This window comes from Saimiri boliviensis, chromosome 18 (assembly GCF_048565385.1).
Source record: "Saimiri boliviensis isolate mSaiBol1 chromosome 18, mSaiBol1.pri, whole genome shotgun sequence".
Taxonomy (NCBI): Eukaryota; Metazoa; Chordata; class Mammalia; order Primates; family Cebidae; genus Saimiri; species Saimiri boliviensis.
In genome coordinates this window covers 1,963,476-1,989,428 of record NC_133466.1, presented here as the reverse complement: position 1 = coordinate 1,989,428, position 25,953 = coordinate 1,963,476, and the positions used below count along the sequence as shown (strand labels likewise).

Here is a 25,953-nt window from a genome sequence, read left to right as displayed (position 1 = left end):
ACCCAGGTGTTAGAGCTATCAGACATAAACTTTAAAATAAATATAATGAATATGTTAAAGGATCAAGGGTAAAGCATGAATAACATATATGAACAGATGAGTAATTTCAGCAGAGAGATGAAGTGAATATGGTAGAAATCAAAATACGGTATCAAAAACGGATTCCTTCAATGGGCTCATCGTATACTTGATACAACCACATGTGGAGGACTTGGGTTTGAAGACAGGTAAATACAGATTGTCCAAACTGAAACACAAAGAGAAAGATGAGGGTAAAGGGAGACAAGAGCAAAACATCAAAAAGCTAGGACATTAAATCCTCATTTATGGATGTGATTGGAGTCCCTGAAAGAGAAGAGAGGGTGGAAGAAATAGTTAAAGACATGATAGCTGAGAAATACTCTAAAAATAATGAAAAACATAAAACCACATATCCAAAAAGTTCAGAGAATCCCAAATTGGGGAACTATATCCCCACTACAAATGACTAGATGTGTCACTTTAAACCCGTGACTGCCAAAAAACAAAGATAAAAAGGGAAATCTTGAAAGCATCCGTATTTTAAAGGCAGACTGCAAGCATAAGGACAAAGGTAAGATTTACGTCAGACTTCTAATTAGAAATCACACAATCCAAAGTACATCTTCAAAATATTGAAAGAAAATCTGTCAACCCTATGAAACTAAAATTATCTTTCAAAAATGAAAGAGAACTGAAAGACTTCATTAACAACACGTACGCACTGTAAGAAATCCTTTAAAACATTTCAAGCCATGGAATATGATTGCAGAGAGAAACTTGGATCCACACAAAGAAAAGAAGAGTTCTTGGCTGGGCACGGTGGCTCACACCTGTAATCCCAGAACTTTGGGAGGCCAAGGAGGGTGGATCACCTGGGGTCAGGAGTTTGAGGCCAGCCTGGGCCAACATGGTGAAACCCCATCTCTACTAAAAATACAAAAATTAGCCAGGCATGGTGTTGTGCACCTGTAATCACAGCTACTAGGGAGGCTGAGGCAGGAGAATTGCTTGAACCTGGGAGGCAGAAGTTGCAGTGAGGCAAGATCACACCACTGCACTCCAGCCTGGGTGACAGATCAAGACTCTATCTTGGGGAAAAAAAAGAAAGAAAGAAAAGAAGAGCTCTATAAATTATTTTAAAAGAAGATAAATACAAAAAGCATTATAACTAATTGACTGTCAATAACAAAAATAGTGTCGATGCATTGTGGGATTTTTAACGTAAGTAAAAGTAAAACATGGCAACAATAACACAAGGAATATAAAAGAGGACGAGGAGGCACACTGCCGTAAAGTCCTGCCACTTACAGATGACGTGGCATCATATGACCCGGAGGTTCACTTTCTTACAGTAAAGGTATGTATTATAAATCTTTGGCCAAATAAGTTTGAAAAGACATATTAGGCTATTATTGCCTTGCTATAAGGAAATACCTGAGACTGAGTGACTTAGAAAGAAAGGTTGTTTCATTGGCTCACAGTTCTGCAAACTGTACAGGAAGCATAATACTGGAATCTGCTCAGTTTCTGGGGAGGCAGAATTGTAAGGAAATTTACAAGCATGGCGGATGGTGAAGGGGAAGCAGGCACATCACGTGGCCAGAGCAGGGGCAAGAGAGAGAGACAGGGGAGGGGCCACATGCCTTTAAACACCAGGTCTCCCAAGGGGATGGTGCTAACCACTTAGAAGAAATCCACCTCCACAATCCAATCACCTCCCAGCAGACCCCACCTCCAACACTGGGGACTAAAATTCAACATGAAATTTGGGCGGGGACACAAATCCAAACTATATCAAGATGTATGCCAAAAGTGATATAAAACGGAATAACTAGGAATACTAAACCAAAAAGTGGCATAGAAAGAGGGAAAAAATAAAAAGGAACAGATAGAACAAATAGAATACAATTAGCAAACTGATATTTTACATTTAAGTAGATCAACAATTAAATTAAATGCAAATTATCTAAATATCAAAACCAAAACCAAAGACACAGATTTTTAATTGGATTAAATAATTCAGGATGCAACTATATTCTATCTGCCAGAAGCCTCAGATTAAATATAAAAACATAGATAAGGACCAGGTGTGGTAGCTCATGCCTGTAATCCTAGCAGTTTGGGAGGCCGAGGTGGGTGGATCACCTGAGGTCAGGAGTTCAAGACCAGCTGGCCATCATGGAGAAACCCCATCTTTATTTAAAAAAAAAAAAAAAAAAAAAAAAGTAGATAGGTTAAAAGTAAACAGATGGAAAAGTATACCACACAAACATTAATCAAAGAAAATTGGAATGGCTATATTAATATCAAACAAAGTCAACTTCACAAAAGAAATATTACTGGGGATGAAAAGGAATATTCCATAATGATAAAGCATAATTCATCATGAAAACATCACAATTCTAAAAGTGTAAGCACCAAACAGCTAAGTTTCAAAACACATGCAACAAAAAAACTCAGACAGGAAAGGAGAAACAGACAAATCAGAGCCATCATTGGACTTCAGCTTCAAGAGAACAAGTAGACAGGAAATCAGGAAGGATACAGAAGGCCTGGACAACACCATCATTCAGCTTGACCTAATGGATGTTTACAAAACACTCCACCCAACAATAACACATACACATTCTTCTCAAGCACATGTGAAACTTTCACCAAAAAGACTATTTTCTGTGCCATAAAATAAACATCAATCCATGTAAAAAAGTTGAACTAATACAATGTATGTGCTCTGACTGCAAAGAAATTAAATTAGACACTAACAACAAAATGATAGCTAAAAACACCTGCAGAATTGTAAATTAACCAACACACTTCTAAAAAGAATCACAAAAACGTTCAAAAAAGAATCACAAGAGAAATTAGAAAATATTTTGAATTAAATGCAAATGAAAAGACAATATGTCAAAACATATGGAACATGGCTAAAATAGTGTTTAGAGGGATAAAATTATATCAGTAAGTGCTTATATTCACATAGAAGAAAGTCCTAAAATCAATTATCTAAGTTAGCACTTTACAGGGAAAAAAAAAGGCAAATTAAACTCTAAATAAACAAAAGACATGAAATAATTTTAAAATCTACAAAAAAAATAAAGCAGAAAATGGAAAAAAATTCAATGAAACTAAAAACTGCTTCTTTGAAAAGAATAATGAAATAAATAAGCATCTAGCCAGACTGATCAGGAAAATTATAATAAAAAGAAAGAAGAAACACAAAATAGCAATATTAGGAGTGAAAAAGAGACATCATTACAAATCTTATGATTACTAAAAACATCATAGAGGAATGATGTAAACAACTTCATACCACTAAATTTGATAACTTATATAAATTTGGCACATTTTTTAAAAGACAAAAATATGAAAGCTTTTTCCAGAGAAGTAGATAACCTGAATAGTATCACATCTATTAAAGAAGTTGAATTTGCAGTTAAAATCTTTCAGCAAACAAAACTAGGGACAAATGGCTTCCCTGGAAAATTCTACCAAACATTTAAAGAAGAAATATAACCAATTCTACAGGAACTCTTCCAGAAAATAGAAGGAAAGGAATCATTCCCAATTAAATTTATAGGGACAGCATAATCTTGATATCATATTTGAACAAAGTATTATAAGAAGACTACATACTATTAATAATACACAAAAAATCTCAACCAAATACTAGCAAATTTAATCCAGAAATATGTAAAAGAGATAAAAGGTTGTGATCGTTTGGGACTTATCCCAAGAATGCAAGGTTGGTTCAGTGTTAAAAAATCAACTTACTTAATTCACTATATCAACAGACTAAAGAGGAAGTCCCATATTATTATCGTAGTAGATTCAGAAAAGGCTTTCGACAAAATTCAACATCCATTCAGAATAAAAACTGCTAGCAAACTAAAAATAAAAAGAGCTTCTTTTAAAGAGCATCTGTGAAAAACCTATAGCTAATGTCATACTTAATGATGAAAGATTATATGCTTTCCCCTTAAAATCAAGAATAAAGCAAGAACCTTCACTTTTACCTCTGCTATTTATTACCATACTGAACTTCCTAAACAGTGCAATAAAGGAAGAATAAGAAGCAAAAGGTATGCAGGCTGGAAAGGAAGAAATAACACCGTCTCTACTAATGTATTACATTATTACCTATGTAGAAAAATCCCAAAAATTCTACAATAAAGCTACAAGAACTAGGAAGTGAATTTAACGAGGTCAAAGAAAAAATGTCAATATATAAAAATCAATTTTATTTTAATATACTAGCAACAAACAATCAAAAGTTGAAACTTAAAAATAGTACCATAATACCATTAAACATTATAAAATACTTAGGGATAAATTCTAGGGGAAACATATAAAATGTGTATATTGAAAACTACAAAATACTGATAAGAAAATCAGAGAAAACCTAAATAAATAGACCACGTTACAGATTGCTGGATATATCAACTCTCCTCTGATTGATCTTTAGTTTCAATACACTCCTAATCAAAATATCAGCATAAATTTTACAGATACTGACAAGGTCATTTAAATATCTATATGGAAAAGGAAACTAGAGTAGCCTAAGCAACTTAAAAGAAGAACAAAATTGGAGAACTCACACAAGTTGATTTCAAGACCTACTATAAAGTTGCATTTATTAGCATATGACCCAGCTATTCCACTCCTAGACATTTACCCAAAGGAAAGAAACAAATATGTCCACACGAAAACCTGGACACGCTAACACATGCTCCATGCAGAAGATTAGCAGCACAGAATGTGGGCTCCAAGTGGCCCTGAGGGCCCCGCAGCTCTGGAGGGCGGGGGCTGAGCTGGGCCTCGTCCATGCTTCTCCGAGCACAGGGTTGGGAGGGTCTCCAGAAGCATTTTTTGGTTACCAACCCTCCCTCCTCTCATGCTCTGATTTCCAGTTTCACCTCCAACTCCCAACCTGGGGGACCAGCGTGCTTACATGTGTGCCTAAGTGTGTGCACGTTGTGTAGTGCACACACTGGATGTGTTCATGGGTTTGAATGTGCTCAGCTGCAAGCATTTATATGTCTGAGTTGATTAGTTCCATTTCTTGCTCAGTTTTATCCAAAGCCCCCCAATTTAAACAACACAATAGGTCCCTGACAACCTTGCCTAAAAGATTATGAAACCAGTTTTTCAACTCTAAACTCATCACCTGCCTCCAAGGCAAATAAAAAGCTTGGCATCTAAGGCACCAGTAGTGAGAATGTTTCTGGGGGGACCGTTCTATCTGGAATAGCAGGTTCCTAGGGCAAGAGGGCTGGCCCTTCTACTGGGGAAGGTTTAACCTGTGACAGTCACAGCAGAGCCCCCGAGAAGGAGGCGCCCGTCCAGGGGAAATGGGAAGAGCAATGCCACCAGCACAGACTGGGAAAAGCGAGCTCCACCTTACATTCCCTTTCCACGTCATCAGAAATTACTCAATTAGAACACACACATTTGAGGAATACACAGAGATACGACTCGACTCTACTTTTTCTCGAAAGTAACAGAATAAGAAGCACATGGCCTGTGATCCCAGCACTTTGGGAGGCTGAAGCGGGCAGCTCGCAAGGTCAAGAGATCAGGACCATCCTGGTCAACATGGTGAAACCCTGTCTCCACTAAAAATATAAAATTAGCTGGGCGTGGTGGCGTGCCCCTGTAATCCCAGCTACTCAGGAGGCTGAGGTAGGAAAATTGCTTGAACCCGGGAGGCGGGAGGTTGCGGTGAATTGAGATTGCGCCATTGCACTCCAGCCTGGGCAACAAGAGCAAAGTTCTGTCTCAGAAAAAAAGAAGCACACAGTCCCAACAGTGGCGGCCCCAAGAAGTTCATGGCAAATTATTGATGATGTACTCATTATCAATACGATCTCAGGCAGTGGGTTCATGGGGAGGGTTATTATATTAGAATTCTCAGTAATTGATCATCAGTCAATCAGTAAAAACTGGGCCTTTGTGTACCAGTAATGACAGTATGTGCTGCAGAACTAATCCAGGTCTGTAAACCTGAGATCCTCCATGACCTGAGAAATAGGATGTCTACCAACCACATGGGAAAACCCAGTCCTCAGTGCTCTGAAGCTTTGGCCTTCCGGGCAGGGCTTGCTAGGCTGCAGCAGGAGTGGACAGCCGGTGGGGAAGCAAGACCACTCCACCACAGGCGGAAAGTCGCCGCTGTGACCACTGCACCTGGGCCCTGGGAGCCTTAGCAGACACCATATGGGCATCTGCAGCCACGCCCTCCACCCGGGACACCACCTTCTGACGAGCACTGTGCGACAGGACTGCTGAAGAGCGTTTAGCAGTGCATTCTATGTAATCGGCACAATAGATGATGGGGAACATAGGAATTAAAAAGAAAGACCAGAGACAGAGCTGCATGGGGAAAGCGGGTTTATTTGGCTCTCACGGGGTCGGAGAATATATCTGGGACCCCAGACTTCTCTAGGAGGATGAGCAAGGTCAGCGAGGGCTCCAGATCATTCTGTCACATTCTCAACCCAGAATTCAGAAGGCTCACGGAGCATGCTTTTCACTAGCCCCAAGTGCAGAAGAACAACCGAGGACTCATCCTCGGAGGGTACAGGTGTGGCCCCGTCTGCACCGGGAACAGCAGGTCTGGACACTCGTGGTCAGCAGCAGGAAGGGATGCTGCAGGAGATAGGTCTGCAGAGGATGCTGGTGCAGGAGGGCTGGCAGCACCCGGAGGACTGGCAGGAGGGGGCCACACACACAACAGGCCTGTAGCTCACAGGCACACACACAGAGGACTGGCATCTCACTGGCACACACACGGAGGACTGGCATCTCACAGGCACGCACAGGGCTGGCCTGCAGCTCACGGGCACACACACGGAGGACTGACAGCCCACGGGCATGCAGCAGGATGCCTGGCAGGAGCTGGGCACACAGCAGGCTGGCTGGCAGCCTGAGGAGCAGCTGGTGTGGCACATGGTGGCGTGTGGCTGGATAAGGTCGGGGCGGAGGGCAGTGATGTGTGGAGATGGCTTCCCGGGCAGCCTTTATACCTGGACCCAGGCAACCCCAGCACAGAAGTGCGCCTGCTGTCTTCCTTGTTGTTCTTCCTCAAGGGTGTTTCCTGGAACTCAGTTTTCTGTTGTAGATGCTCATGTTTTTTATTTGGCCCTTAGTTTCATAACTAATTGCACCTTCTTCAAGTGCTTGTTACATTTGGAAAGCTGCCCAAATGTATCGGTGATGCACAACTGGCTGATACCTGCCTCCCTTCATTAGTCCTACACTGAAGCAGACATGACTGGTTCCCAGAGGGCCTCCTCGAACCACAGCTTCTGTTGCATCAAGCAGAAACTTGGGGGAAGAGACCAGAAGTGAACACGGACAACGTAACCCTACTGGGACCGCTACCGCCGGGAGTGTGCAGAGCTGGCCACTCTATCAGCGGCACGGCTGAGATTTACGAGATACTCGTTTTCAGGCAGCGGTCAACTGGCAGTGCAGACTGTGATTCCTGAAAGAGCAGAAACAGGAGAAAGAAGAAACTCCCACTCCCCAGCTCTCTGCTGGGGCACGCTTCCAAAGGGCAGTGCTAGCAGCTGGAGTTGCAGCAGGATACAATTGCCGAGGAGGGAGGGGCCGGTGCCCAGGCAGTCGAAGCCCTGGCATCTGAGGGGCAGGGAAGCAGAGGAAGGGTCGGTGTGGAGGGCAGACCCCGCAGTGTGAGAGTCGGCTGAGAATCTGGGGATGGGGCGGGGAGGTACCTTCCCAGGGTAAGGCCACCGCAGAGTCACAGAGAGAAGCTTCTCACCAGAGAGAAGCTGCGAGAGGAATGACAGCAGAGCCTCCGCTGCAGCCCCCACGCCGACATCCAGCCCAGACCCCCACAGCCCGGCACCAAATGAGTAAGGACCACAGAAGGGAGTGCGACCCGCCCGGCCCAGCCCATGCAAAGCCGAAACCAATCCCAACACGAGTTTTAGGGAAGACAGTGTGGAATGTGACTCCCACCAAGATACAGAGTGTTCCAAGTTGTAGACAATTCCCAGAGACCCACCCAGTAAAGTGTTCAACAAACACGGCACAAGGTCAAGGTCATCCTCCAGTAACCGACGGCTAGAACAAAAATCAGAAACACGACAGAGCTCAGAGTCTGCAAATGCATTATTATAATGGCTCACATACAATCAAAATCATCAGATACTGGCCAGGCACGGTTGTTCATGCCTGCAATCCCAGCACTCTGGGAGGCCAAGATGGGAAGCCTGCTTGAGGCCAGGAGTTTGAGACCAACCTGGGCAACATAGTGAGACTCTGTCTCTAAAAAAAATGTTTAAAAATTAGCCAGACACGGTGGCTCATGCTTGTGGTCCCAGCTACTAGGTAAGTTGAGGCGGGAAGACCTATTGAGCCTGGATGGTAGGGGCTGCAATGAGTTATGATCACACCGTTGAACTCCAGACAGGGCAACAGAGCAAGACCCTGTCTCAAAAAAAAATCAGATATCAAAAGATATAGGAAAATGCAATTCCCTGTTAAAAACAGAGAAAAAAAAAGACAAAGATGGCGTAGCTACTGGACCCAGCACACAATGACTGTAAGCAGCTATTATAAACAGGCTCTGAAATACCAAGAAAACCGTGCTCAGATAATTAGAGGAAAGCGCCATCTTCATGAATGGACAAAGTGGGAATCTCAGTAGAGAACTGAAACTATTTTTAAATGGGAATCCTAGAACTGAAAAGTACAATAGTTAAAATTTTTAAATACACCAAATTTGAATTCAAAGAACAACAACTTACAAATCCAGGAATCTCAGAAAAACCCCAGTAGGATAAATATAAAGAAAACCACATCCAGGCAGATAATAAACTGATGAAAACCAAAAATGAAGGCACACATCTCAGAAGCAGTGGCAGGAAGACACTACATACAAAGAAACAGGGATTTCGAGAGATCCAAGATGGCTGATCACTAGCAGCTCGGGATTGTAGCTCCCAGTGACAACGCAAAGAACGAGAGGACGCCACACCTTCACATGAATTCTTGTTGCTCACGCACCAGGAGATTCCCAGCGGAGGAGACCCACGGGTCGCCAGCGCGACTCTTGTGACCGGCGAGGCGGTTTTGCCGGCGCCTTGGAGCGTCGGTTCTTGGTGCAGAGTCAGAAAAGCACCATCAATCTTAACGCCGCTGACTTAGTCGGCGCAGTGGGTTGCTCAGATTTCGGCGCTGAGAATCAATAAGTTGGACGTCCACTCAGAAACCCAATTACAAAGACGGTAATTATAAAGACCACAGATGGATAAATCTACAACGAAGGGAAGAAAACAGTCAAAAAAGGCTGAGAATACCCAAGATCAGAACGCCTCTTCCTCAGCAGGGGATCCCAGTTCCTCATCAGCAACGAAACAAGGCTTGATGGAGAACAAGTGTGTTCCAATTACAGAAGCAGGCTTCAAAACGTGGATAATAAGAAACTTCTGTGAATTAAAAGAACTTGTTCTAACACAATCTAAAGAAACTAAGAACTTTGAAAAAAGGTTTGACGAAATGTCAACAAGAATACAAAATTTAGAGAGGAAAATAAGTGAATTGATGGAGCTGAAAAACACAATACGGGAACTACGTGAAGTATGCACAAGTTTTAACAGCCGAATTGATCAAGCAGAAGAAAGGATATCAGAGGTCGAAGACCAACTCAATGAAATAAAACGAGAAGACAAGATTAGAGAAAAAAGGATAAAAAGGAACGAGCAAAGTCTCCAAGAAATATGGGACTATGTGAAAAGACCTAATCTACGCTTGATAGGTGTACCTGAATGTGACAAAGAGAATGAATCCAAGCTAGAAAATACGCTTCAGGATATTATTCAGGAAAATTTTCCCAACCTAGTAAGGCAGAATAATATTCAACTCCAGGTAACACAGAGAACACCACAAAGATATTCCTCAAGAAGAGCAACCCCAAGGCACATAATCGTCAGATTCACCAGGGTTGAAATGAAGGAGAAAATACTAAGGGCAGCCAGAGAGAAAGGTCAGGTTACCCACAAGGGGAAGCCTATCAGACTTACAGCAGATCTCTCAGCAGAAACCCTACAAGCCAGAAGAGCGTGGGGACCAATATTCAACATCCTTAAAGAAAAGAACTTTCAACCCAGAATTTCACATCCCGCCAAACTAAGCTTCATAAGTGAAGGAAAAATAAAGTTTTTTGTGAACAAGCAAGCACTCAGAGATTTCATCACCACCAGGCCTGCTTTACAAGAGCTTCTGAAAGAACCACTACACATAGAAAGGAACAAACAGTATCAGTCTTTCTAAAAAATACCAAAAAGTAATATATCATTATTAATTCTAAATTTAAATTGACTAAATTCCCCAATTCAAAGACAGACAGCCAATTTGGACAAAAAACTATAACTGTATGCTGCATCCAGACCCATCTCACATTCAAGGATACACAAAGACTCAAAACAAGGGATGGAGAGAGACTTACCAACCAACCAGAGAGCAAAAATAAATAAATAAAAAGCAGAAGTTACAATTTTTGCCTCTGATAAAATAGTATTTAAAGCAACAAAGATCAAAAGAAGCAAAGAAGGACATTATATAATGATAAAAGAATCAATGCAACAACAAGAAGAGTTAAAGGTCCTAAATATATACGCACCCAATACAGGAATACCCAGACATACAAGACTTATAAAGAGACTTAGACTCCCACACAATAATAGTGGGAGACTTCAACATTAATATTAGACAGATCAATGAGACAGAAAATTAACAACGATATCCAGGACTTGAACTCAGATCAGGAACAAGTGGACGTAATTAACATTTATAGAGCTCTCCACTTTACACAAAATATACTCTTATCAGTACCACATCATATCAACTTAGAAGTTTAAACGAAATGTTGGTTGGCTCCTTGTTTGTTACTCTCTTCCCTCATTTTCTTTCATGTCTCCATCATTAAGGACAATTATAGGCATACCCATATTTAGACTGCATTCTAGCCCAGGCAACAAAGCAATACCCCCATTCTCTCTCCCTCTTCCTCTTTCTCTTTCTTCCTCTTCTTTATTCTTTTTCTTATTATTCTTTTTCTCTTTCCAAAAAAAAAAAAAAAATTCTTATTTACTCACATGGAGTAGGATGCAAAGTTTGAAAAAAAAAAGAAAGAAAGAAAGAAAGAAACAGGGATAAGAAAAACACCCTGACTTCTCATCAGAAACCATGGAGCCCGATCTTTAAAATACCGAGCCACAAAAACTGGCAATCCAGAACTCTACATCTATGAAGAACACCCTTCAAAACTAAGATTGAGGTGGGGACTGTGTCTCATACCTCTAACACCAGCACTTTAGGAAGCCAAGGCAAGAGGATCACTTGAGCACATGAGTTGTAGACCAGCCTGGGCAATAAGTGAGACTTCATCTCTACAAAAAATTTAAAAATCAGCCAGGCATGGTGGTGTGCACCTGTAGTCCCAACTATTCAGGAGCGTGAGGCAGGAAGATTGCTTGAGTCCAGGAGTCGGAAGCTGCAGTGAGCTGTGACTGCACCATCACACTTCAGCCTGGGTGTCAGAGCAAGAAGCGTCTCAAAAAAAAAAAAAAACAAAAAAACCCAGAAACTGAGATTGAAGTGAAAAGCTGCTCAGAAGAGCAAAAGCTGAGAGAAATCCTCCCGAGCAGGTGTGTGCTGCAGGCAACGTGGATGGACGTCCTTTAGGTTGACTAGGACGAGGCCAGGTGGAGCCTGGCCTGCAGGAAGGAGTGGGGGGCACAGCAGAAGGTAAAGGAGCAGGTAAGTATCAGGGACACGTGCTCATTCTGTAATCGACTCATAAGACAACTAACCTTTAAAATGTATTGCTTGGTGACTAGTTCACATAGGAACACGTGGTCACTGTGGCTGCCCCAATTCTCTTTGTTTTTAAGTGTGATCTTGCACTACAGCCAGGGAAAGGAGTGGCCTGTGACAGGGCTGACCGTGTGGCCTCGCCGGGCTGGTCCCTAGGCTTCATGGTCACTCCCGCCACATGGCCGAGGATCGGCTGAGCCCACAGACTTCCAAGTTCTATCCACAGCTCTGAGACCCCACTTGGTCTTCAGCCTTGGAGGGGGTTTTATTAACGTGGTGTCTGACTTGTCCAAAGGCTTCCTGGCAGGAATCCACTGTACCCACCACCGGCAGGCACAGGAAGACCCACACAGGGGCAGAGAGCACCCCTGGGAGCTGCCCGGGCTGGAGGGGCCTAGCTCTGCCCTGAGAGATGGCTCACCCCCTACCGTGTGACAACACCCTGGAATAAAGTGCTGTGGCCACTCCATCAAAGAGAACAGCTGGGAGTGTGCAGCAGAGCACACAGAGGAGCATGTCACCCACACTCCTGCCCACTGCTTCCCCGTGTGCAGGGGCTTCCTGGAATTCCACGCCAGCTCCTCACTTTCCCCCAAGCTGCCTCTGCAGGGGTGAGAATGATCAGACCCTCAGCGTGGAAGAGGAGCCAGGCATGAGTAGCTAAAGCACCCCTCCACGATCAGTCCTCCTGGGCTCCATCTGCAGAGAAGGTGGCCTGTGGCCGCTAGTGCTACTCACGTCGAGGTGGGCACTTCTGAGGTGTGGTGTCGGGGGCCCGCGGTGATCACACACCTGAGCCATGCTCTGCAGAGGCCAGCGTGGCTGACGTTTCCATCTGCCTGTCCATCACTCTTCTCTGTCCCAGCTGGTTCAGGACTTGAGGATGAGTCACTTATTGGACCCTTGAGCCCAGTATAACTTGGCACCGTGGTAACGACTGTGGATTCCAGAGTAAAAGGAGGCAGTCTGCGTCTCTGCTTGCAGTGGCACGGACACACACCTGTCCTGCAAACCCTCTACGACATGCAAATGGCACATCTGTAAAATGGGGTCTCGGCCACCCCAAATGCTGGCAAAGATGAATGAGATAGCCCTGTAAGATGCCAATTGCAGCCTGGCACAGTGCTAGACCTCTGCACATTACTGGGACCCCAGTCATCATCATCATCACTCCACAGTATGGAGCCGAGTGGCCTGGCTGTAGTTACTTGGGAAGACCCTGATGGTGACAGCTTCTCAGTCTAAACAGGCTCCTGGTGCAGTGAGTGTGATTGTGCTGTGTGAGCTCCAGAGGGCATTTACACTGGAGGGGCCCTGAGCATCCATGAGCTTGGCCCCTGGCCTCACTGACAGCCCTTCTCCAGCTACTCCCGGCTCTGTTTCCTAGAAACACACGGTCTACTGAGTCCGGGAGCCCCCAGCTCAGCGTTTCCTGAACTGAGTAACCTCAACAAGAAAACCCGGAAAGGTCAACAGGAGGCTGCGGAGGAGGAAAACCCACCCATGAGGAAGATGGCCAGGGGCTTGCTGCCAGGATGCCCGTGGCCCGCCCCGGCTCCACATTGCATCCCCGACCTGCTGCCCTCCCAGGGCTGTGGGACCCCCTGCCGCCACCTGGCCCCCGTGCCAGCCCCTGTAAGGGGCGTCCGCCTCCCGCCAGCCGCCTGCCGCGTGCTCAGGTGGAGCCTGTGTGTGGCCGCCTCGCTCAGGTCCTCCTGCTCTCCCGGCCTGCAGACCCGGACCTGCCACACGAGCCTGCTGCCGACGGATTGTCCTGATCATCAGCTCTCCGCTGTTGCTTCCCGGAAGCCCGTCCCTCTGTCCGACTGTCAGAACCCCCTGCACCTGCGCGGCCCTCCTCCCGCAGTGGCTGGAATTTCCCCTGAGCACTCTTGGGCAAGAAGGCTCAGGTCCCATCAAAAATCGTCTCTCTGCTCCTCAATACCGGGTCTTTTTAAACATTTCCCTGAAGCTGTTTCTCACTGTCCTTTGCCATCCTGACCCTGACAATGTCGGCACGGGGTCCTGTCCTCCGTGGTCGCTGCTCAGAGGCGGCGCCTGCCGCTGGGAGGCCGGGAAGCCGCTCTGCGCCCGGTGGCTTCAGACGACGGCGTCTTCCCCGGGGCTCTGCTGGAGCCTGGAAACCTCGGGACCAGGGGCTGCGGGAGGAGGAGGCTGGGCCGGGGGACCTGCCGGCCCCTCGGGTGTCTGCAGGGCGTCTCCCCCGAGGCCGGACTGGGGCCGCCGAGCCGGCGTGAAGGGACAGCGACTCCAGCTCAGCAGGAGGAGGCGGCCCCTCGAAGCCGGGCTCCCGGCGGCGCCGGGAGCTTGGTGCCTGGTGCTTTCTCGCTTCTGGGCGCCCAGGGCTCTGAACGGCAGCCACACTTCCCCGACTGTTCAAAACAGACCAGACCACAACCAGCCACATGTCCGCCAGCCAGTGGACGGACAAGCACAGCGGGAGGCGGCCGTGCAGCGGAAATCACACCCGCACGGAGGGCGGAAATCACACCCGCACTGGGCGGAAATCACACCCGCACGAAGGGCGGAAATCACACCCGCACGGAGGGCGGAAATCACACCCGCACTGGGCGGAAATCACACCCGCACGGAGGGCGGAAATCACACCCGCACTGGGCGGAAATCACACCCGCACAGAGGGCGGAAATCACACCCGCACTGGGCGGAAATCACACCCGCACGGAGGGCGGAAATCACACCCGCACTGGGCGGAAATCACACCCGCACGGAGGGCGGAAATCACACCTGCACTGGGCGGAAATCACACCCACACGGAGGGCGGAAATCACACCCGCACAGAGGGCGGAAATCACACCCGCATGGAGGGCGGAAATCACACCCACACAGGGCGGATATCACACCCACACTGGGGCAGAAACCACACAGGCGCCCAGGTTGGAAATCACACCCGCATGGAGGGAGGAAATCACACCCGCACAGAGGGCGGAAATCACACCCGCACAGGGCAGATATCACACCCACACTGGGGCGGAAACCACACAGGCACCCAGGTTGGAAATCACACCCGCACGGAGGGAGGAAATCACACCCGCACAGAGGGCGGAAATCACACCCGCACAGGGCGGATATCACACACACACTGGGGCGGAAACCACACAGGCGCCCAGGCTGGAAATCACACCCGCACGGAGGGCGGCATGGCTCACGCACACGGCAACAGGGACACGTCGCAGAAGCACCGTTCGGGGTGGGAGAGGCGGGCGCAGGAGGACTTGCAGCCTGGCTCCATCCAAATGAGGTCAAACCACACCGAACCGACTTAGGCTTTAAAAAATCCTCAGCAGTGGCCGCCTCTGGGGATCGGGTGAAACTGACTGGGGAGAGCAGAGGAGTTCCGGGGAGGGTGGTCAAGTCCAGGGTCCCGCTGGGGCGAGAAGCCCGCCCTGCCCTGGGCCTCGAGGGGGCCTGGGGTACCTGTGCTGATGGATTTGCAGACTTCACCAAATGATGCCCTTGACATTGCTGTCATTTCAAACGCAGAAACAAACACTGCACTGGCGTTAAGGGCAGGCTGCTGAGGTGTCAGAGTGACGTGGGCGGCTGCTGCATGCTGCTGAGGGGTTTGGGTGAAACCTGCGGTGCCCGCACCTTCCTGGGCAGGGCATGTGAAATGAGATGCGCTGACAGAGGCCGGCCTGGGGTCAGCACCCATCACGCAGGACGAGCACCGTGCCAGCTGCAGATCCGGGCCAGCCGCGTGGATGCCCACTGGCTAATTTTTTCGACTTTTCTGTATGTCTCCATTTTCTCATAACAAAAGGAAAATAAAGATAGTTGGGATTTTCTGTTTGTTTGCTTGTTTTTCTTTTTCTTTTTGTTTTTTGAGATGGAGTTTTGCTCTTGTTACTCAGCCTGGAGTGCAATCATGCAATCTCAGCTCACCACAACCTCCGCCTCCCGGGTTCAAGTGATTCTCCTGCCTCAGCCTCCCGAGTACCTGGGATTACACGTGTGTGCCATTACGCCTGGCTAATTTTGTATTTTTCGTAGAGACGGGGTTTCTCCATGTTGGTCAGGCTGGTCTTGAACTCCCAACCTCAGGTGATCCACCTGCCTCGTCCTCCCAAAGTGCTGAGATTACAAGCATGAGCCACCATGCCCAGCTGGATAGTTTTTAAAAAGTAGTTAAGAAGATGAAAATAATAAGCGTTTTCATAAAAAATAGAAGCCACACATGGATTCTTGCTTTGGATGAGAGAACTAGGCTGTGTTCAGAGGGAAGTGGGGTGCATTTAGAAAATTGGGGCACCCAGCATTCAAGGAGAATAATGGTGGCTCAAGGGTCAGCCAAATGTTCCAGGAGCAGCAGGACTGTCCTGAGGAAGCCAACTCTCACACAACACAGCTGCCCCAGGGCAGGATGGCAGACCAGGCCCGCCATTCCCACCTCCACCTTCCCAAGACCACCACAGGGGAGGGGAAGTCAGTTCACCAAGGATGAGGGACTCCAGTAATATAAAGGAAGGCAGCGGGGTGCGTGTGGGCTGCCAGCCAGGGATGAGGTGGGACCCGCCCACCCAGAGCCCCATGCAGCCCTGCTTCCTGGCAAGCCCAGCGGAAGAGGACTGGGGAGGGCCTCAGTGGAGAGGGGGATGGCAGGTGTGAGCATGGCACCACCTGGCAAGGCCCTCCCAAGGCCCCGAGGGCACCAGGCACAGTTCTCTCATGCTGGCCTTGGCTCCCATCACTTTTACTCCAAAGTGAGGCTTGCGACTGATGGACCTGCACCCCGAGCACAGAGCACCAGGCCCACCTTCCCACTCGGGTGGGGGCTTCTCCACCAGAAAGTAGACTACACACACAGCAGGAGAGGAGCCCAGGCAGCCCAGTCCACTCTCACCCCAGCCAGGAGGGAAGCCGGGACCACCCTCATCCCGGCCAGAAGAGAAGCCAGCAGCACCAAAAGGAAGACCAAGATAAATTAACATATCACTGCACCCAGAGGAAACCAATGGTTTAAGGAACTTAAAAAATCCTAAATACACCCAGACATACAGGAAGATGTTACATCTATCAAACAAGGACAAGATGCTTTGAAAACGAACAATTAGAACAATTATCCCCAAAATGTCATCAATATTAAACATCTCATATCTCATTGATATTTAAAATTAAATAGAGAGGCTTGAAGGTGAGTGTCTTATTCAGGGTTCTCTTAGCAGAACAGAAGTAATAGAATACATATATACGCACACAAAGGGGAGTTTATTAAGTAGTAACTAACATGATCACAAGGTCCCGCAATAATAGGCGTCTGCAAGCTGAGGAGCAGGGAGAGCCAGTCCAAGTCTCAGAACGGAAGAACTTGGAGTCTGATGCTGAGGGCAGGGGCATCCATCATGGAAGAAAGACGTAGGCAGGGAGGCTCGGCCCGTTTCGCCTCGTCACGTTTCTTCTGCCTGCTTTGTATTCATTGGCGGCTGATTCGATGGTGCCCACCTAGAAAGAGGGTGGGTCTGCCTCTCCCCATCTACTGTCTCAAACGTCCATCTCCTTTAGCCACACGCTCACAGGCACACCCAGGATCAACACTTTGCATGCTTCAACCCGATCAAGCTGACCACTCAGTGCTAACCATCACAGTGAGGCTGAGAAATCTCTCCGATTTGGAACAAAACATCGAAGGAAAATAGGAGGAAACAATACCATAAACGACTGATGTAGCAAATGCCACCCCTGATGTATGGGAGCCCCAAAAAGAGGGACAGTGAGAATGATGGAGAATGCACTGACAAACCCCTAGAGAGGAGCATTTCCCAAGGCGAAAGACACAGTCTTCAGGCTGAGAAGAACCAGGTGACACCAGGAAAATTGAATGGAGAAATCCTAGGTATGTCCTGTTAAAATTACATAGCATCAAAGGTAACAAGTGGTTCCCATGAGCTTCCAGAGAATCAAACAAACAAGTCATCCCCAAAGCAGCAATCAAAATCGGTCGAGCACCAGACTTCTCACCAGCAGCACGAATGCTGCCAACTCTCAGAACGACGTTCCCATGCCAGGAGGTCGCACTCAGCCCACGCTTCCAAAGATGAGCCTGCTATAAAGAAGCAGGCTAAGCAGAAGACAAACAGTTCTTAAGCAATAAACATGACAGCAAATTATTAGCCGTGAAACTGGTAAGTAAGCATCTGTGTTTTTCTTAGACTGAGTAACATGTACTTTATCCTCTGGGTGTGTGGTCATTTGCCTTTCAACATTTTTGTTTGTTTACAACAAAAAATGTCGATAGTGTAGTCTTGCCATGTTGCCAGGCATCCAACTTCTGGCCTCAAGTGTCCTCCCGCCTCAGCCTCTCAAGTAGCTGAGCTGGGACTCCAGGTATGCACCATGCTTGGCTCTTTTCAAACTATTTTACAGTGGTGGAAATATTTTTTCAAACTGAATCTGACCTATATGTCAAGTCTGTAAAACATATTAAAACACAGCTTCTCTAATTTATTTTTATTTATTCCCTGATTTATTTTCTGAGACATAGCCTTTCCCTCTGCCACCCAGGCTGGAGTGCCGCAGTACGATCTCAGCTCACTGCAACCTCCACCTCCTGAGCTCAAGCGACTCTCCTGTCTCAGCCTCCCAAGTAGCTGGGACTACAGGCTCAAGCTACCATGCCCAGCTAATTTTTTTTTTTTTTTTTTTTTTTGGTATTTTTACTAGAGATGAGGTTTCACCACACTGATCACTGGTCTTGAACTCCTGACCTCGTGATCTGCCCGCCTCAGCCTCCCAAAGTGCTGGGATTACAGACATGAGCCACCACGCCAGCCTAATTGAAAGTGGGATGGAGAATCCGAGACTTCTCAGTTTGTCCTCTCCCTCTCCCTCTCCTTCGTCTCCCTCTCCTCCTCTTCCCTTCTGTCCTCTATCCCCACTTCTCTCTCTCTCCCTCTCTCACCCCCTTACCTAGGTAGCATCTGATATGTCTCCTAAGAACATGACTTTACAACCTTGTTGCTTTGTGTCCCTCTCTCTCTCCAAGCTTCAAGAGATGATGGAATTAGCATGTGCATCATCAGGTACCAGGGAACAGAGCTGAGAGCAAAGGATGGCACATACCCCTGTGCCTCTAACGTATAACTGTTAACGCCGTACAATGTATCAGCCATTACTTACAGCTGACTTTCTCTGTAACAAGCTTATTTTGTCAAGAATTCTTATGTCCCCATCCATACACTAAGACCCTAAGAACTGAGAGCCATAACACCAAGGACCTATTCATCCATATTGTGCCAACTACAAACATGCATGAGGACATTATTGATAAAAGACTCAACTCATCAAAGATACGAGAATTAGAAACATACACGCGCCATATAAAAAGTCCCCAAAATACATGAAGCAAACATTGACAGAATTCAAGTGAGAAATAGACAGTTCTACTACAGTTGGAGAATTGAATATTTCATTTTCAATAATGAACAGAACATCCAGCCAGAGGGTCAGTAGGAAATAGGCAACTGAACCACACTATACACCAGTCACTCACAAGAGACATGTAAAGAACATTCCACCACCAACAGAAAAACAAACTTTCTTCTCAAGTGAACATGGGACATAAAACACATCATATGCTGGGCATAAAACAAGCCTCCATACCCTTTTAAAAAATTGAAATCATACAAACTTTATTTTTCCAACCGTGGTAGAATGAACAAAGATAGACATCAATAACAGAAGGAAACTAGAAATTCACAAACATATAAAAATTAAACAACACATTCTACAAAATAAAAAGTGGGTCAAAGCAAAATCACAATAAAACTTAGAAAAAACTTAGAGATTAATTAAAATTAAAATGCAACATACCAAAAGCTATGGGATGCTGCGAAGGTGGGGCTCAGAGGGAAATTTAAGGTTGTAAATGCTATATTTTAAAAAATTTAAAAGATCTCAAATCAATAACTTAACTCTCTAATTTGAGAAACTAAAAAAGAACAGCAAACTGAACTCAAAACTAGAAGAAAGGAAATAATAAAGATTAGGGAAAATAAATGAAATAGAAAACAGAAAAACAACAGAGAGAATTAATAAAAAACCAAAAGCTGAATATTTGAAAACATAAAAAATAAACTTTTAGCTAAACTGACATAAAAAATAGATGTAAATAGAATCAGAAATGAAAGTGAGGACATTACTAACAACCTGACAGAAATAAAAAGGGATTATAAGGAGATACCATAAACAGTTGCATGCCAACAAATTAGATAGCCTAGATGAAATGGAAAATTTTCCATAAAAAAACAAATTATCCAATTGACTAAAAATGAAGCAGAAAAATCTCAGCAGACCTATGACAAGTAAAGAAATTAAATTATTAACCAAAAACCTCCCAACAAACAAAAGCCCAAGACCAGATGACTTTACTGGTAAATTTCACCAAACATTTTTAAAAAGTTTAACAAAACCTCCTCAAGTTGTGGGGAAAAAAAACAGAAGAACTACTTTCTAACTCACTCTGTGAGGCCAACATTAGCCTGATACCAAACCCACATAAGACACCAAAAGAAAAGAAAATTACAGACCAACTGCCTTACAAATACAAATAGAAAAAATTCTCAACAACATACTAACAAAGTGATTCCAACAGCATATTAAAAGGATTATATACCATGACCAACTGGGATTTATCCCAGGAATGCAAAGATAGTTCAAGATTTAAAACAATCAATGTAGCATAACACAAGAACAGAATGAAGTGGTGGGGGGGAAGAACACATGATCTCAATTAACAAAGAAAAGGCTTTGTCAAAGTCCAGCACCATTTTATGATTTAAAAACACTCAGAAAACTAGGAATTGAAGGGAATTTCCTCAACATGATAAAGAGCATTTGTGAAAAACCCACAGCTTGCATCATACACAACAGCAAAAGACTGAAAACTTTCCCCCTAAGATTAGAAACAAGACAGGACTTTCATCACCAATGTTCAACACTAGACTGGAAGTTCTAACCACAGCTATCAGACAAGAAAAATAAATAAATAAAAGCCATTAAAATTGAAAAGGAAGAAGTAAAATTATTTCTATTCACAGGTGACATAACCATGTCTATAGGAAATCCCAAAGAATCCACCAGAAAGCTACCAGAGCTTTATTAAAGAATTCACCAAAGTTTCAGGGTGCAAGATCAACGTACAAAAATCATGCATGTATCTGTACACCAGCAATGAACAATCTGAAGAAATTAAGAAAAATAATTCCATTTCAATGGCATCCAAAAGAATAAAATACCTGGTAACAAATATAATCAAGGGGATAAGAGACTTGTACAATGATAACTATAAAACATTGCTGAAATAATTAAAGAAGACCTAAATAAATGGAAAGACATCCATGTTCATGGATTAGAACTTAATGTTGTTAAATGGCAGTACCACCCAAAGCAGTATACTGATTCAATGGAGTTCTTATCAAAATCCAAGTCTTTTCTTTTTTCCAGAAGTGAAAAAGCTGATCTTCAAGCACATATGGATTATAGGGCTCAGAATAGCCAAAACAATCTTGAAAAAGAAGGACAAAGTTGGAGGATTCACACTTCCTAATTTCAAAACATACTACAAAGCTACAGTAATCAAAACAGTGTTGTACTGGCCTAAGAATAGACATATGGACCAATAGAATAAAAGTAAAAGTTCAGAAATAAACCCATACATTCATGGTCAATTGATTTTGAACAAGAGTGTCAAGATAATTCAATGAGAAAAGAATAATCTCTTCAACAAATGGTGTTAGAAGAACTAGATTTCCAGATGCAAAAGAATGAAGTCAGATCTTACCTAATATCATATACAAAAGTTAACCCAAAATGGATCAATGCCCTAAATATAGTAGCTGAAACCATAAAAATCTTAGAAGAAAATAATGGAGAAATGCTTTAAGACTTTGGATTTGACACTAGGTTCTTAGATAATACACAAGAAGAACCAGCAACAAAAGAAAAAATAAACTGGACTTTGTCAAAATTTAAAATTTTTTTGAATCAGTGAACACCATCAAGAAAGTGAAAAGAGAATCTACGGAATGAGAGAAAATATTTCCAAATCATACATCTGACTGCAACTCAACAACAAAAAGACAAAGCACCCAACTAAAAATTAGGCAAAAGACTGAGTAGACATCACTCCAATGAAGGTATGCAAATGGCCAATAAGTACATGAAAAGATGCTCCACAACATTAGCTGTTCAGAAAATGGAAATCAAAACAACAATGAGATGCCACTTCACATCTACCAGGATGGCTGTAATTTTAAAAAAAGAAAAGAGGAAAATAACAAGTGTTGGCAAAGATGTGGAGAAATTGGAACGCTCCTACATTACCAGTGGGAATATAGAATAGTGCAACTATTATGGAAACATTTTGGTGGTTCCTCAAAAGGTAAACATAGAATTACCACACGACTCAGCAATTCCACTCCTAGGAAATAAGGAGTACCCAAAAGAACTAAAAATAAGTAAATAAATAAAAAGAGAAAGACTCAAACAGATCTTTGTATGTCAACATTCTTTGCAGCATTATTCATTATACATTATTCAAGTAGCTACCAACAGATGAATAGATGAATGGATTCACACTTCCCAATTTTAAAACCTACTACAAAGCTACAGTAATCAAAACAATGTGGTACTAGCATAAGGATAGTACACAGAGCCTGGAGGGTCACACCTGGCCTTGCCCCAAGGGAGGCTGCACTTTGCCCCAACTCTGCAGGCCTCTGCTGCCGGATAGGGGAGGAGCTACTTGATGCAGACACCTGACCTCAGAGGTGTTTAACCCAGATGTCTCCAGATCCTCTGGCCTTCTGAGGTCACTCTTTATGATCCAAATAAAATAGCAAGAGACAGTGCCCTCCAAACTGTGGGGAGCCCATCTAGGCTCCCCCGACCCACCCCAACTCCTGTGGCTTTGGGGCATTCACATTCTCCTAGTTCTGTTCTGGCATCTTTGCTTCCACTGGACTGGATGCCATGCTGCCTCTGGGTCTGCAAGTGCCACCACAGACTCTGCCTTTGAGCAAAACAGGTCCCTGGGTCTCAGTCTCCAAAGCACCTCTTCTCAGACCTTCTACTGAAAGGTGGGGGCAGGTCATGACACAAAGCAGGACATAAATGCAGGACCCAGGCCAGAGGCACCGGCTGGTCCTCCCTCCTTCGGGGCCTGTCCCTGGCCATGACCCAACGTGGACACACCATGGACATGGCACACAGCACACACCAGGGCCTTCATCTCACCACAGTGGGGTATTCACACCACGGACATGGCACACAGCACGCACCAGGGCCTTCACCTCACCACAGTGGGATATTCACACCATGGACATGGCACACACCACACATCAGGGCTTTTCACTTCAAGGGCCGGTCCACCACACACCCTGGGCCCTCACCTGCTCACCACTGCCTATGGGCCTGAAGCCCTCCAGCTCTCCAGGCAGAACCAAACTGCTCTCCCTTAATCTCAGGATCCTCCAGACTGGATTAGCCCTGGGGCTCTGGAGTCCTCAACCACAAAGGCTGCAGAGTGTCCTCTTCTCAAAATTAAAAACAATTCACTTCCCAAAAAGAAATCTATCAACCTCCTAGAACAAGCCCTCTGAACCCTGAACCAGAGCTTCCCTGCACAATAGTGTTTCTCCACATTCCCACTCATAAATAAACCCAAATCCTCTCTTTAGATGGACGGGGCTCCTTTCTCATGGCCAGACCCGCCCCTCGGGGCACCCACCAGATACTTTCCAATCAGCCCCACACTGCTCTGCCTGCCCCTCACAGAATCTGGGTTTCTCATTCTGACTTCCTACGTCCCTTGCTCTCTGAGGCAGCAGAGGCTGGTGGCAAAGAACACAGAACACCGGCCCGCCAGGCCTCCAGGGCAGGCTCCTTGCTCGCTGGTACAGGATTTGCACAAATTCATTGTGCTGCAGTCTCTCCATCAGCAGAGTGGGAATAATGACCCCTGCTTTACCAGGCTGGCATATGGGTTAGTGAGGTCATATTCACAGACTTGCTCAGGTACTTCCGGACACACAGCAAGACCTCTCACATGACTGTTTGACAAAAAAGATAAATCCAGATCCCAAGCCATTCGTTGGTCCATGGATTCAAAATAAAGAGAACATAAAGCAAGAAGAAAAACATCCTTGACATCAAGAAACGAGGGGAAATAACAGTAAGCAGCCCCAAAAGACAATCGCAGAGGAGCGGCCAGGGCCGCTGACCCTCGTGGTCCACGCAGAGGCCGGCCCCCTACACGGTCCCACAGACCTGCTCAGTTCTGACACCCGGGGAGCTGCATGAGCTGAGCTGCGCGTCACGGTCCGTGGTGAGCGTCCTCAGGAAACCGCCCCAAACACCAACAAGGAAAATGCCTGGGGCCTTGTGCTGGGACAACACGCGCACCCTTGAGAGCTATATAAGCTCCCAGCACCGACTCCTCACTCACTCCGTCCTTCCATCCAGCACCCAGACACCCACCGCTCCCTCCCTCCCATCTGCCCCAGCTCCACCGCCAGCATGGCCGCGTCCACCATGTCCCTCTGCTCCAGCGCTTGCTCCGACTCCTGGCAGGTGGACGACTGCCCAGAGAGCTGCTGCCAGCCCCCCTGCTGCACCCCCAGCTGCTGCGCCCCGGCCCCCTGCCTGACCCTGGTCTGCACCCCGGCAAGCTGTGTGTCCAGCCCCTGCTGCCAGGCGGCCTGTGAGCCCAGCCCCTGCCAATCAGGCTGCACCAGCTCCTGCACGACCTCGTGCTGCCAGCAGTCTAGCTGCCAGCCGGCTTGCTGCACCTCCTCCCCCTGCCAGCAGGCCTGCTGTGTGCCTGTCTGCTGCAAGTCTGTCTGCTGTGTGCCCACCTGCTGCAAGTCTGTGTGCTGTGTGCCCACGTGCTCCGAGGGCTCCTCTTCATGTTGCCAGCAGTCTAGCTGCCAGCCAGCTTGCTGCACCTCCTCCCCCTGCCTGCAGGCCTGCTGTGTGCCCGTCTGCTGCACACCTGTGTGCTGCAAGCCTGTCTGCTGTGAGTCCATCTGTTGCAAGCCTGTGTGCTGTGTGCCCACCTGCTCTAAGGGCTCCTCTTCATGCTGCCAGCAGTCTAGCTGCCAGCCGGCTTGCTGCACCACCTCCTGCTGCAGACCCTCGTCCTCCGTGTCCCTGCTCTGCCGCCCCGTGTGCAGGCCTGCCTGCTGCGTGCGCGTCCCCTCCTGCTGTGCCCCCACCTCCTCCTGCTGTGCCCCCGCCTCCTCCTGCCAGCCCACCTGCTGCCGCCCGGCCTCCTGCGTGTCCCTCCTCTGCCACCCCGCGTGCTCCCGCCCGGCCTGCTGAGGTGTTTCCCCAGCCCAGAAGTCCACCTCTGCCAGCCACATCCCTAGGCTCACTGGGCACTGAGTGCCTCACCTCTCCTGCTACTGGCCCCTCAGCTGCCCTGGTGTCCGGCTCTTCCTAGGAGATGTGTGCACAGCCTCTCCTCCCCTGAGCCCTGGGGGCTCCTGCTAAGCTCCAGGTGGCCCCGCCTCCACCCACTGCCCCCGCTCCTCCTGGACCGGGTCCCACATCCCAGGCCCGGTGGTCTCACCTCCTTGGAAGCTGCTGTGCCTCTGTGGCCATGTGAGGACCCTGCTTGGAGACCCTAATAAACACCCTCCACATAGCCCGGCTGCGCTTCGCTCTCTCCTTTGGGTCTTTTCCAGTTGAACTGCTGGCCAGCCAGACCAGAGGCCAGGACTTGGGCGCAGCCTCCTGGGGCCCTCGCATCCAGCCCAGCCCTTCTCCAGGCCCGACACACACTAGCCTGGCACTGGTGCCATCCCTGCAGGAATGTGCTGGTCCCAGGGAGGGTCAATGGCATGGCAGTCCCCACCCCAGCCCAGCAAGCAAGTCCGTCTCCCAGAGCCCTGGTGGGCAAGTGTCAGGGCTGGCAGCAGGGGCACTCACAGGCACAGCCACCCCCGCCCCCCACCTTTCCCTGAGGTCCTGCCCTCCCTGCCGAGTGGGGGCTGGGTGGATACAGAGTCCAGGCCCCAGACAGAGAGGACAGTTCGCTCCACCTGCAGCCCAGCC

The 25,953-nt window shown here is 46.8% G+C and overlaps 1 protein-coding gene across 1 annotated transcript; it reads left to right on the top strand.

The window, feature by feature from the left end:
* Window positions 1-24,355: 24,355 nt before the first annotated feature.
* Window positions 24,356-25,543, top strand: LOC101028820 (uncharacterized). Its single transcript, XM_003927555.4, has one exon. The coding sequence runs from the start codon at window positions 24,415-24,417 to the stop codon at window positions 25,216-25,218; it is 804 nt and encodes a 267-aa protein (XP_003927604.4). The 5' UTR covers window positions 24,356-24,414; the 3' UTR covers window positions 25,219-25,543.
* The last annotated feature ends 410 nt before the right edge of the window (window positions 25,544-25,953 follow it).